This window comes from Rhea americana, unplaced genomic scaffold (genome assembly GCF_003343005.1).
Source record: "Rhea americana isolate MKP2758 unplaced genomic scaffold, rheAme1 scaffold_182, whole genome shotgun sequence".
Classification (NCBI taxonomy): domain Eukaryota; kingdom Metazoa; phylum Chordata; class Aves; order Rheiformes; family Rheidae; genus Rhea; species Rhea americana.
Genome location: NW_028185950.1, coordinates 110,119 through 124,457, shown reverse-complemented (window position 1 = coordinate 124,457; position 14,339 = coordinate 110,119). Strand labels below are relative to the sequence as shown.

Genomic DNA, 14,339 nt, shown 5'->3' with positions numbered 1-14,339 from the left:
TATAAACATCACAAAGTTGCACAAAAAGAAATATGAACCAGTTTTCTTTATGGGATATTTTATTCTGTTTGGTTTGCTTCCTCCTCAGATGCAAAATAATAAAACCTATTAATTTAAATCTTATTCAGCCGTCCCAGCTCTCCACAATAAATGATTGTGTTCTAGACACTCAGCCAGAGGACGTAATCAAATTAGGTTTGCCTGGTGACTGTGCTGCAATAGAGGCAGTGTCAGAAAACTCAGTCCCCACACTTGCTCTAATTGATTAAAAGATTTGGTCACTTGCACACATTTCCATTTAGACAATTAAGCTAAAGAGATGCTACAAGCACAGTGAGAGCAACTGAAAATAGTAATGCGTAGTGACAGACTATTTTTGCAGAGCAAATTATGAGTTAGGGATGTTGAAGTAATTATGGTCTCCAGCCCCCCCTTGCTTTCAGCACAACTACTCACACATCAACAAGGCACGACAGCAGGGGAGCGGGAAGAGGAGAAAAAARATATATATGTCTGCTCTCCAGAGAAGCTATAGACATAAGTCTGCCTTAATGCAAAATTAATGCCAGCCTCTGACTAGGACAGCATGGAAGCAGGAGCTAGCAGCTACTCCAGTAAGATGCTGGAGGTACGCAACATGTCTACCACTAACGCAATCCTTCCAGGGCCAAGGAGGAAGGTTTAGAATAAAGACAGAAACTACACCTTTATTATATTTTAAAAATAATAATTCTATGAGTGTCTGAGTAGTGGTTCCACTCATGACACCTGGTTTGGGGCCAAAAAGTGTCACTCATGACCAGCCAACWTCAACTGCATCCAATTCCCAGGGAAAATGGCTAACCTACAGCACTTCTTGCCAGAATGAGGAAGAGAAAACAAACAGGCTCCTTGGCTTTTTCCTCAGTGAGGCTAGGAGAGCTGCAGTGAAGTTGTGTGGTTGAAAACATYGGCACACTCTACAGATGTCAAAAACGTGAGAGAAGAGAGCAAATTAAAAAATTTGCAGCAGTTYTGTCTGCAGTTTAGTGTGTAGGGCTAAGTGAGAAAGCCAGCAATGCATACAAGCTGTATTAGAAACATTTCATCGACAGTAGATCAAAACTATCACTTCGTATGTCTCCAACAGCACAGATGGTAACTGTTAATGATAAGATAATAYGCTCATACTACTCAGCCACCAGTGTCTGTAATTCTGCATTTAATCTCTTGTGATAAAGAATGTGCAAGGACTGACTGGCTTTGAAGTATATAGGCATTCCTGGATCCAGCATATTTATGAGATGTGCTGACACTAATAGGTAGCTGAAAAAGGTGGATGCAGAAGACTCCTCCTCTTCACCAAATTAAGAGCAGCTACTCCCATTGACTCTTGAGATGATTACCAGCCAACTATAAAGGTGAGTAAGCTAWGGAGGATTTTGTTTCTTTGTGACCCCTTCAGGGTTTTGAACTGCTTTCAAAAGACAGATGTGCTAATATGCTCACTCTGTCACCTCCACACTACAGATGACAAATTGTCAAGCTCCAGGCCAGAAGTAAGGAAGCATCATGAAAACACTGAAGTCCCCGCAATAATTGGAGGAATAGAGACAGAAGAGAATGTCTTCCTTCTGAGGAAGACTATTTGCCTCACAATTGCTATTATTTTTAAACAAGAAAAATCTCACTCTTTTACAAAGCAAGCACACTACATTATGGTTGCCACCTAGCTGTATGGCATAGTGGTATCACATAGTATTGTGGTTGCTACAACTGTAACATCTGCAAGTACCACGAATAAGGAAGAACCACTGCCTCAAGGCAAGTTGAGCCATGGAGCAACTGTGTCAGTGCAGGACAGATGCCGGACAAGCACCTCTGAACATGCCAATGAGAGATGAATCCAGGCAGAAAGGTGGATGGCCTGTGTCAGCATGGCACTGCACGTCAATTAACACACCACGCTGGAGGTGGCTCCTGAGCAATTCCCATGCAGCCCCCAGATGCAGACAGTGGAGGAACACAGCTACTTTGAACTCTGGGCAGTSCCCTGACCTGGTACACATCTCCCAGCCACGCAAAGGCTTGTAGCAGCACAGAGAAGGACAAACATAGGGTCTAAAGAAGCAGCCAAAGCTGGGCAGAGACAGTCTTTCAGCAGCAGTTATGGCTTATGGCAAGCTTAAGGTATACAYAAAATGAGCCTTGGGATGAGTCCCAAAATGAGCCTCAAGTCTTCAAACTCAATAGATAATCTGAGATGAGAAGACAGACAGTTGCAGTCTGCATGAAAAAGTCTAACAACTGCAATTCATATTGCTCACAGAAGGCTAATAAAYGAGAACATTTTCCACCACAGTTCTCTGGAAAGCCATTTCCTTGCATTCAGGTTATCATTATTAAAATAACTTTTCTAGCATTAGTTATCCTTAGTGTTAAGATGATCCTGGAAACAAAGTAAGTGAAAAATGACAGCTACAGAATTACAGTTAGAGACSCATGAAAGGTGTCACATGTAGCAACCTAACCCAATTACTGGGCTTGCATATTTACACTTGCTTGACTTCARTTCAGTCCCTTATTCAAGACACAGGCTGCTGCTAAGTATTTGAGTTGAGTCATTCTGAAGTGAGACAATATTAAATCACCTCCAGTGGAATACTAGAAACAAAACACTTAATTCTGGTGGTGTTACTGCTTTCTAGTTGGTGTTTACGATGTACCTTCTGTGTTGGGACAGACGGACAGTAACACACATGGCAATCTTCCTAGCATTACAGTAACCAGTGCAGAAATAATTGCACTGTTGCTAGCTGATGCACAGAAAAAAGAAATATTCCGTACGTTTTTCAWCCCAGTCAACAGATCATTATTACATGCTCTGAAGGGGAGTGGTAAAACTTGCACATTAAATATGCTATTTGCTGTGTCCTTTCAAGCTACTACATGATGAAAGCCTATCAAGAGCACCAATTAACATTTTGGAATAGACTCCCAAATGCATACTTACTAGAGTGACCAGTATTTAATKCTTACACTTAACACTAACATGTGAGATAACTTCAAAGTGCATTCAAAATTATAGAGGTACTTTTGCAGTGATGCTGTCATTTAAATACTTCCATGAAATATTTGCATTATTAAAACTTGAAGACTGTTTAATGAAAGACAGGAAGTGGTACTGACAAGAATTTGGGTGTTTTTGCATGAAAATATTGATATGCTGGACACTAGGCTTAGAGATGGAGTACGAGTATTATTAGCAGTCAGTCCTCTGAGGCAGACAAAAAACTAAAGGAAGCACAGCCACCCCCCCCCCAAGCCTAAATTAGTTAAAAAGAAACAAGAGTCAAAGAATAACCTCCACATCATCCCACTCGGTACACTTTCACATCACTGTTTTTATTTCTGCTTAGCTTCTTATTCTCCCAACTAGTCCCATCCTGCAGTCCCCCAGCCTAGCAGAAAGCTTCCCTCTGAAATTCAGGCATTTTGGTGAATAAGCAGTGCTAGAGCAGCTCGCAGCTTTAAATTCAGACCCAGACAAAGCTAATTTCCTTCAGAGAATTAACTACTAAGTAATTCCTCTGAGGAAGAGGTTACTTTTCTGACTAAAATGGAAAACCATTTATTAACTACTGTTTTAGAAAGACAAGAGATACTAAGTCACCACTTTTTGCCCACTTTAAGTGCCMCTAAGCTGGAGATGAGGAGGGAGAAGTAATTTAGAGAAAAAGGATCCAATTTTAAAATAGAAAGTTATTTTAAATATTTATCATGTTGGTTGCTGGCTTTGCAAAATGYGTCAGTCCATCGATAAGGGAAGAGTGCTGGTAGAAGCATGAAGGGGGAGCACAGCTCTCTTGCAAAGTCTTCCTCCACACCCTTTCTGAACAGAAAGGATGCCCAAGTAACACTGTCCTCCGTTTGGAGAAAAGCAGAGGGGCAGAGTGACACAAAGTACAGCCCAGCTCACCAACCGATGGTGCAGAGCCAGGCTGAGGATTAGTCTCACAGACACCTACAGCCAGAACAGGTTTAGACACTGCTCTTGTTTCTTGCTCCTCTCTGTCCAGAGCACAAGACTACTGTGAACACACCTGTTAAATATTATGCAGTCAGGTGGTTTCTCCCAAAGTAAAAKAGCATCAGTATTTTACCTCCAGCAAAACACGCATTTGTTCGCGCAAGCCAGGCTTGGCGTGGCCTCCATGCAGCGGTGGCTCTCAATGCCATAGAAGGTGTGTTTGTAGCAGCCTCCTCGGCCTCGAAGCATTGACTAATAGCAAAGAAAAAAAAACAAACACCGAGAAAAGTTAAAATACACTATTTGTAACCAAATGGAGTGAGAACATTTAAAAAAAAAAGTATTCACAGTAAAAGCTAACTCCAGACTAACCAATTCCAGTGGAGGACCACACCGGGGACTAACCCAAGTAGCAACACAACCACAGAAAGGCCAAAGCAGTTTGCAAAAGGTCCCAAACGCAGCCAACGCACTGGAATAGAGAGCAACTTGCTGAGCTAAACACCAAAAAATAACAACATTCAAAACTGTTGCAGATACTTCTCCAAATGCAACCAGGGCTTGTTTTAAAGGCTGTTGTATCTGCAGCCATTTGGCTACCTGCTTCCTGGACATATTTGCAATGTTCAGTTACAAGTAACTTCTGCGTTCAAAGTCACTCAARACAGATATTGAAGCCCAGGCAACGGTGTGTCAGGAGAGTGACAGGTGACACCTCAAAAAAAAAAAATCACAGCAAGTAGATCAGTATATAGTGTGATTGTTTACACACCCTTGCAGAAACAAAGGATTTTTGTCAAATTTACAACTGTTTTAGAGGAGAGAAACTTTAATTTAACTAATAATTTTTCATTTTTAATACTACAGCATAACAACGTTTTTTACTGAGGCTTTTAACTGAATCAACCATCAAACAGAAGCAGATGAAGCCACTTAAGCTGTAAAAAAACATTAGTGTAAAAAGCCCAGTAAAGAGAATAACAAAAATCAATTTAAAGGCTACATTACTAGACACTCAATTCTCCTCATTTGTCTAGCAGACTTTCTTCTAATGATAAATTAAATAAATACCTTGATCTTATAAACTTTCATTCACATCAGACATTGGTACTAGTAGGACTTCGCTCTTTCCTTAACAGAATTACAGCAGCCTTCCCACTGGAATTTATCTTCTATTTAGCATGCAAGTTGCTTGGAGCAAAGACTCTCTTTCATTATCTCAGTTAAATAATAATAAGTGAGAGAATCTTTACTACTCTCAAGAGGAAATTGGAACTACAGTAACTTTTAATCCATCCTCCTCTACCTGAAGAGTTCTAGTGATCCCAGATAACCTCCACTGAGCAATGGAAATAGAGTATACAGGTAATCTCTAATATATGTACAGCATTATTATACAGTTGGAAGATTTTTACAAAGTAGAAAATAAGGTTTATTCCATCCATCCCTCAAATTATAAAAATTTCAGGAGATACATAGATTCTAGGAAAGTCAGTTACATTTTGGATTTCAGAAGGCTTTTCCTAGAATTTGTAGTTCTTTGGGTTTTTTTTACTCTTTTCCAGAATATGATAAAATACAATAGTTTTAATCTGAGATATCACTATGTAACTTTACTTAACACTGTTCCTTCTAAGCCTGCTCCCCCTTTCCACTGGCACAAATCTGGAACAAGCCTTCTGAAGACACTTATATATTGGTGTGAACCTGAGTCAAAGCCACTGCTTGTAAACAGTTTCAGCCCAATTTATTAGAGCACTTTACATTCAATTCCTGCTTAAGCTAAAAATAGCACAGTCCCATCTAAGCACAGAGAATTCCTATTTATTTTGTGAGATGGCTTCAGCGTTGCATTAAATTCTGGTTCTGTAATACAACCGGGTTCTCTGGTTTGCCTTTTCATTCGCAGCACTGAGAGTTCGAGAACTTTTTCTTTAAACAACTCATGGCCTTCTCAGACTTAAAAAAAAAAAAAAAAAAAAAAAAAAAAACCCACACACAGTAGAAGAGAGAAATATTTGTAAAAGTAAACAGCAGAAGTATTAGGAGGATCAGGATGTCTCACAAACATTCATGACAATACAACAGGAGGCTTTTAAAACTGTCCACAAGTCTTCTGATGAGGCAGTACAGATATTTCAGTAAAAAAACAGCTGAAGAGGAGCTAAGAGACAAGGAACTGATCACCGCCACAGCACAAGAATTAAGAGGCATGCTGGCATTTTAAAGAGGTGCAGATTCACAGCGTTTACCATCCTGCAAGTTCTGAAGGCTTTAGTATGTTAAATGTTACTCCTAAAATACATAGCACTGAGGTACAGAACGACAGTTTGCAACTTTTGATCTGTGAGCTACTTCTCAGAGACCTGCAAAGGGCAGTTAAAACAATAAACATATTGGAGTAGCTGAAGGATCTACAAGGATCTGTACCTTCACCGGGAAGGTTTCAAGTCTGCAGACAAACTACTCAAAAAAAATAATACTGTTTTACATAGTCTACAATACACACATGTAGAACTTGAAGGATGAGTGTGTGTATATATATAGTAATCCTTCATGTTATCCAAATATATACACATAAATGTGTGTATATAAATATACATAGGTACATATCTATATGTCTATACACGTATATGTGTGTGTTTGTTTATACGCACACACACTCTTACAAAGACTATTTTTAAAAAGTTTTAAGCACTGACAAAGCAAAAGTTACTTTACTGTCCAAATCTTCCTTGACAAATGCCAAAAAATTGWGGAAGAGCAGCTATATTAGTCATGGAACAACTGGTTTAAACGCCCTTCTGCGTCTGCTTGAACGCAATGATGGGACTGTGTTATCTTTGCTTCTGAAGACCGTGACCGATGTCACACCAGTGACATCGCCCTCCCACTTTCCTCTGATGCTCTACTCACGCCATATATTTCAGTAGGCAGGAGATACGCTAGCAGAATATCAGGAAACAAAATAAAATAAAATATGCACACGCAGAAAACGTTCTCAATTCTTTGCTGCAATCACATTCTCACTCTTAGTAGCAGSATTTTAATAGCTTTAAACACAGAACTACAGCATGGAGGACAAAGTATATTTTCTCACAAGTAGTATCGTAGTTTACTTGGAAGTTGTAACACCTAAGTCTCTAGATAAAAAGTGAGAAGTGGGGAAGAAAGAGTGGGAAGAAAAGTGAGTGGGGGAGGGGGGAAATACCTTTGTCCACCGACAGAGCTTCACCCCAGAGTGGCTTCCAATCAGTTTGTAACCTGAAAACAAAAAATAAACTAAACTGTTACTTTTAACCTGCAATAACTGGTTCACCAAAACACATCTATTAAGCATCCTCTCAATCCTGCTCTTCTCTGTTAGCCCCAGAAACACGGGCACAAACTTGACAGTACCAGCATGATGTTAATGCCCATCCACAGCACTTTCCATCAAATTCTGGGAGTCTGTTCAGAGCACTGGCYACTGCCACCCAAGGGACTTCGGCCAATTTGAAACAGTTTCTCTTCTCAGAGGATCTGTTTATGTTGCCTGATCTTGTTCGAATCAATGTGGGTTGGCCATGTTACTTGTTCTTGACACAGGATGGCAGAGTGAAGTCATGCAGGACATCTGCACTGAAYTTCAGGGATGGCTGCAACCCACATGTGCGCAGATGAGGTCTGTGCTCAAAGCAAGCACCGAAGCACACCGTGACAGTCTCACCACAGCCACCTCAGCATGCAGTTCAACTGCCCCCAAAGTAGGGCATGGAGGAGTGTGGAGAAGGGAGCATCTCCCGGGCCTTATGCCGCCAGCCTAGAGATAATTCTTCCCCAGGTTTGAGGAGCTCTGCTCCTGCTGCTTCTCAGCAGGCCTGCCCAAGGCTGGAGAATAGCAACTGATCCCCTTCAGCTATGAGACTGACGAACAAGGATTGATACGCAGGGCTTTAGTTTAAATCTCAATTTCATGGGCACAAGTCACATTTCCACTGGCTTGTAGCATGGCCAYTGCACTCACATCCGTCAGGGGTCTGCTCCTCCATGCCCAGAAGAAAACACTCTACCCACTCACCAGCCAGGACTAACATCATTTCATTTAAATTTATTGGTCCAAGAGGATTAATTCCACGGGGTACTTTCAGCACTAAGTACTATTATTACCCAAACTGCATGAGTTAGGTTATTTTTCTCTTTGAAAAAAATGCTTAGAGATCCATATATGAAAGATTAAAAATCACCTTAAAATCAGCATAAAAATAAGTGGGATTTGAGAAGCCTGATGGCATCATTCATGCAGCTCACAGAGAACTTATATATCAGTTTGTCCTGGATGTCCCCAAACTGCTTCAACTAGTCCCTTCAGGCTCATGTCAACACTTTCAAGGGAAACTAAAGTTTATGCATCAAATCTCCTTCCTGCCAACTAGCACAAACTTGTCATTCAGCAAAAGGAACTGGCCATCCCCTCTTCCAACAAAAAAGGGGCACAATTATCCTGCCCGGTAGATTTGCTGCTGCATGCCTCTTGTGCACAGCACCACAGCAGAACCTTGAGACAGCACCACTGCACCCCAAACACACACCCCTGTAGCTTCAAGGACATCGAGCCAAGCAGGGAACTGAAGACAAGGCAGRTGCCATGACAGCTGCACCAGCTAAAAATTAAACAGTGTGAAGACAGCCATAGTTAACAAGAAGTCATGCAGCATCTAKAGCACTCTGCTTGGGTTACTCTGGCACTTGAATCCAACAGATCTACTCAGTTTCCTCTGCCATCTCCCTCTGATGTTTGCTCCTGTCCCCTTGTGCTGGCTTTGGCATTGCTAGGGGTCAAGGGGTTGGTCATATTTGATTTTAGTCTGGTTGGTTCCTTGCTGTGACTCTCCAGGAGATTGTACGAATCCTTGTGCCAGCACAAGCAGGATGCCTGGCAGGAACAAGCAGTGGAGACCCCTTCTTCAGATGGCAAACAGAGTGACAGTCAGATTAAATGATGTTTCAGCAACTTCAATATTGGGCAGTTCCCAAGTACTGAGGCCCTCTCCCCTCCATCTCTGCGGGAGTGGATATTTCATCCTTCTCCAAATGAATACCCTTTAAAACTCCACATACATACTCAAAGTTAAACAAAAGCTGGTAAGGAAGAACAAACTGCTGCAAGCCAGAAAGCCTTTATATTTTACACAGTAGAGCATCCAATTCTTTCCCGGAGAAAGGCATCACAGCATTTAGTGTAACTATGACCAGTACTTAAAATGTGGAATCAGTACTAAAGACACCAGTCTAGAGGACTGGATGGGACCCAGAAGACCCTGTAGCGATTTCTGACTCTGACAATGGTCAGAGGTGCAACCAAGTATACATGACTGAATTTGGGTATTTCACATCTCCTCATCCTACCCTGGATGTGTCCTGCCYATCTGCTCTGCATTTCTTTGCAGACAGGTTTGTCCAACAAGGCCTAATCTCAAAGGAGACCTCCTTCCACTGCTGGAATTCATGTCTTCACAAGACTTTTTGGCGAGTGTGAAAATGGATGGTAAATTCTTCCTCTCCAAGCTAGACTCTTAGCTATTGTCAACCAGCATAGCCCTCTGCATATTTTTACATTTCTCAGAGTCCAGCAGCAGCAGCCATGTAAGATTCTCTCCAAGATCACTTGTCAGTAGAACTAATACGGCTGCTTTAAAATGAGTGTTAGATTAAAACTAAATTGAAAATAGAACACGCTTGCCCAAATCCGCTACTGAGTCATTTAAGGGAAGAAAGGAGCCAGATAAATTGAGCAAGGTGCCAAACTCTGGAGCCCAAAGCTGCAGCATTTTCCTCTTAGTTACTTAGACCAACTTCTACCATGTGAGCGCCCACAACTTCCTATAAAGGCCAAGAAAATTGTACATGTTCAACATCAAAACAGAGGCTTACAGCCTTYAGCCAGCTTTAGAGATGAGAAGGGGCTTACTCATTTCACTTGCTGCTGCCAGAAGTCACAGCTATGGTTACTAGAAGAAACAGTATATATTCACATAACTTTTTAAAATCCACCATACAAAGCTATTGAACACTGTTCTTCACTACTGCTCTTGTAGAAAGTGTGGTTACCTTTGTCAGTCATCTCAGTGAATTTAGGCCTTGCCATGTTTTTCCAGAACATAAAACCAGATAAAGYTTTACACACACGAATGTCCAAAGCCTGGTGCTCTTTACACATCTATTCTAAGCAAACGAAGTGCCTCTGTATCCAGAAAGCTCGTTTCCTCAAGTGTTYTCTTACCGCTGGTCAGTAACACAAGCAGCAAACCAGTTCAGGCTAAGAGAAAGTAAAAAGGGTTATGCCAGAAACCAAACATGAGAGTAAACACATTAGAGAACGAGTCAGAGTCTTCTCAGCTCTGATTCTGCATCTCAGATCTAATGAATAATTCTCTTGAAAATTCATCTCTTCCACCAGCTTTGCCACTTCACTGCAACTCTGCCAAGGCTTTCTTACAAATAGTGTCACAAAAATAGATTTAAATGGTAGTTTGAATCTTACTGACAGCCCAAAAGTCTGCACCTATGTTAAGCCAGGGCTCACTGGACACAATCGCTTTTTTGCTCTTCTTAAGCGGCACTACTCATGAGCAATAAACGTAAGTCAATATTTGGATACAACACCTTCCAAACAGTGTGCAGTCTGGATGAGATTGTTCACAATCCCTACATATCTTAGGGTCTCCACTTATTATTTCTCATACAACCCAATATTCAAAGGACTCCTTAAATTGTAAGCAAGATCATAAAGTAATAAACTCAACGTCTTAATAAACACAAGAACTCCTAGTCAGAAGTCTGTGTTAGTTGATCCTGCACTTCATGAATTTTGAATAACCCAGAAACCTGCCAAACGTCACTAAAATTCAGTGTCAYATCTCACTAGAGGTATAAATGAAGTTTTCAGATAAGTTTTTGGAAGAAATCTGGTTTGGCGTTATTGACCAATAAACCCTACCAACATTTAGTGATTGTTTGCCCTAACAATCCAGCTGGAGTTCAGATCACAGCCAGATATATAAATCAGAAAAAAGTGCAGTATTAAAGGTGTTCAGTGACACACTGTCTAGGATAAAAGACAGTCTGCTACAGTCTAAGATGATGCTGTAGCATTTCAGCTCCGTCATATACATAATAGTTTAAAAACATTTTCTGAAATTCAAAGAATTCATTAAGGGACCCTGCTGAACTCTCAGCCACTGGGAACGTACCACCTGAGATAAGACAGYGCTATCTATATGTCCATGTCACATCGCAGGATATCTTGATCTTCTGGTTCTCTCTGCTACATCAGTTTTTTGTTTGTTTGTTTTTTTACTCATCTCATGCAAGTAACAGGTTTTCCTAAGCCACAGATKATGGATAAGTTATTTGCATAGATGAGTAATTATGTTATTCTAACTTAGAAAGCAGAACACACATAGCCAAGATAAAACATTTTTCTATAACTCTGTTCATATTAGAAACTGTACCATTATACTTGCATAGATTTGAAAAAAAAAATCTGTCTTTTATAGACAGTCCTATGACATAACTTCATAATGCTATCTAATTTTMTAGGAGTTTGGACTATTCTGATGTGGCAAAAAGGCTGGAAGAAAACCCAACAGCACCTTCCAGTACAAATCYCAATAACATCAGGTCTTCTGTTTAAGTTCTTAGAAAACAACAACAAAGATTTCGTTATGAAAGAATGAAGTAGCTTAGTGGTTGAAAAACTCCCCAAAGGTATCAGAAAGACTTCACTATCCTTCCCTGTTAGAAGGCAATCACTAAGCTTGGTAAAGGCAAATCTGATATCACATTAGACTTCAAAAAACAAAAAAAAAAAATGACTTTCAGAAAACTTTCTTCTGGGAAAAAGAAGTCATATACAGCTGACAAATCAGCATAGTCCTATCAAGCAGTCCCCCCCCCAACCTCTCAAAAGAGCCTTCTGATTCAAAGCAATGATTATCTGTTAAAGCTGAAACTCAGTGCAAAATGGGGAAGTTCACACTAAGAGAATGTTTACAGGAAAAGAGTTTCCAATTTCCTACCACGCTGCAAGAGCACTGGTTAAAAGGGCTGAAACTGCAGCTCAGTGATTCAGTAGTAACCTGTCTCCATCACTTCAAGGACCATTTTGAAAGCTCTAACAAAACCACTGTGCTTGAACCACCACACAAAAGACAACATTCGAACTAAACCTAGAGAGGAATTAAAAACCCCACATTGTTGGTGAAAGGAACCGATTCAAATCATATCAGTATTTTGTACTGAATCAAAAACAAGTGGGATCTGAGAAGTGGAATTCTTCAAATTGCCCAAGTAAAATAGGGAAACGCTCCAGGTTCCTTCCCAATACTGCTCAGAATCTTCAAGAAAACCTTGGCCAGCATATCCCAAGATCTAATCTTAATTTTTGGGAAGAAGGGGTTGTTCCCTCCCCACCTTTATTTTAAGACAGTACCCCCTAAAGAAAGGCAAAAGGCACGTGAGTTGTGGAAGGGCTTACTTCCATCAGCTCTAAGCAAGGGTGAGAACAAAGGATTGCATGATGTACCTCATACGTAAAAACACTGTAGTTCAAAAACAGATGCAGTGTTTGGTCTTTCAGTAGAGCTGCTAAAACATTGCTTGGGATCCTTTTTGTCATACATCAGACAAAACCTTCTGAACATTTTTAACATATAAAAAAGGCCTGCTAAGATTAGAGAAATGCAGTTGCCACAGCAGGCAAACCAAACCTAACCTAGTGTCAGGAAAATGAGAATGGCAAAGTTCAAAGGTGCGAATGCCAGTAACTACAATAAACTYTGGCATCAATAACTGATCACAAGAGATAGTAAATTCTTAAAATCTGGCTTTTCACTTAAATCCAAGTGTCCATTTTCCTTTGCAGCACAGAACTCCCAGGGTACTAGGCAGTAGGAATATAAACTAATACTCAAAAGCATAATTTCCTACGAGATTATGCCTTTGACAAACAAACAGCCACAAAGACCGTTGAAAAAGGGAGGAAGGAAAAGCCTTCTGCATCTGGTACCCTTGATAAAGAACAAAGCAGTAAGTTGATCCATTGAGAGCTGTTGTAAAGCGTTTGCCATAAATGAGTCATGCTGACTACATCTAGCAGAAGTAACCACAGCAAACCACTGGGCATTAGAGAAAACCATGGCCCCAGGGCCTTGCATCACAAGAATAGGGCAGCCCATCCTACTTTAATCCATCTCCCAGACCAACTGCAAGTACTTGAGGTGTCCTCTCATCCAGAGTGAGATGCAGAAGAGAGACACTCATCCCTCAGCCCAAGTAATTTCATCAACTTCCACAGTGGCTTTGCCATCCTAAGAGGAGAAAGGCTGCTCCCCTATTCCTAAAAAGGGATCTCGGGGGCTTGGCAAGCACCCTACACCATCCACAAGAACAACCCCGAGAAAAGGGAACTAACCAGCCATCACGGGAAGTCCCCTTCCAACTGCTCTCAGGCACTGTGGCAGAGACAGAGACCTGCAAGATAAAAGCCACTCAAACATTATGAACAGCAAGTGTATTCCTACACCTCTCTCTGTAGGAGACTAGCTCCCTTGAAAAGGGCGCATCCCACAACTGAAGAACAAGTAGAAGGAAAACACCATGAGACTCTCAAACAGGCTGCCTCACAGAAGAGTCTGGCTTCCCAAAAACACATGCTACGCCCAGCTCCGTCGCCAGGTCCCCAAGCTTTTCCCTCACACTCATACCACTCTTTCGCTGCCTCCAGTGCCCTATGTAACTCTCTCTTGCATCTCCAGTTTCCATTAAGTCCTGCACCCCCAGTTTCCATTAAGTCCTGCACCCATTTTTGCTGGCCTAATGACTGAACAGCTAGTGGACAGCAAATGTGTAGCTAGCCTGAAAAATAAATCTTTGCCAACTGGTGGTTTCCAGCTGGCCTAGCAAGATGGATTATAACTTGGAGGTCTACACTTGTCCTTCAATGAAGAGAAAGAGAGTTACTCTTCTTTACTCACAAGAGAACTTGAGACACTTTCAGGAACTTAATGTCTTTAAGAGCTTTATGTAAATTTATGTAAAGATTAACAAAAAAAAAAAGTGAGAGATAACCACAAGTTGCTAGGGTTTTTTTTTTTGCACATTTTAATGAGTCTTTTCAGTCATTATGGACATACTACTTTCTCTATATTTCCATTTGTATAAAAACTGTGACCTCTTACCTAGGGAAAGTATTATCTCAAAGGAAGCATATCTAACATTATCCTTATCTGAATATGCCTTGTATTTTGTCTCAGCTTTAGCCAATTTCAAAGACCAATACTCTCCAAGA

General features: G+C 40.9%; 1 protein-coding gene across 2 annotated transcripts in view; it reads right to left on the bottom strand.

The window, feature by feature from the left end:
- Positions 1-14,339, bottom strand: part of LOC146597493 (S-adenosyl-L-methionine-dependent tRNA 4-demethylwyosine synthase TYW1-like) — a 114,416-nt gene that overhangs the window by 74,148 nt on the left and 25,929 nt on the right. For both annotated transcript variants that reach the window (XM_085302013.1, XM_085302014.1), the window contains exons 9-10: positions 7,221-7,273; positions 4,143-4,261 (exon numbers count right to left, since the gene is read on the bottom strand). In XM_085302013.1, coding sequence (XP_085158139.1) covers positions 4,143-4,261; positions 7,221-7,273 — 172 coding nt within the window. The remainder of the gene's footprint in view (positions 1-4,142; positions 4,262-7,220; positions 7,274-14,339) is intronic.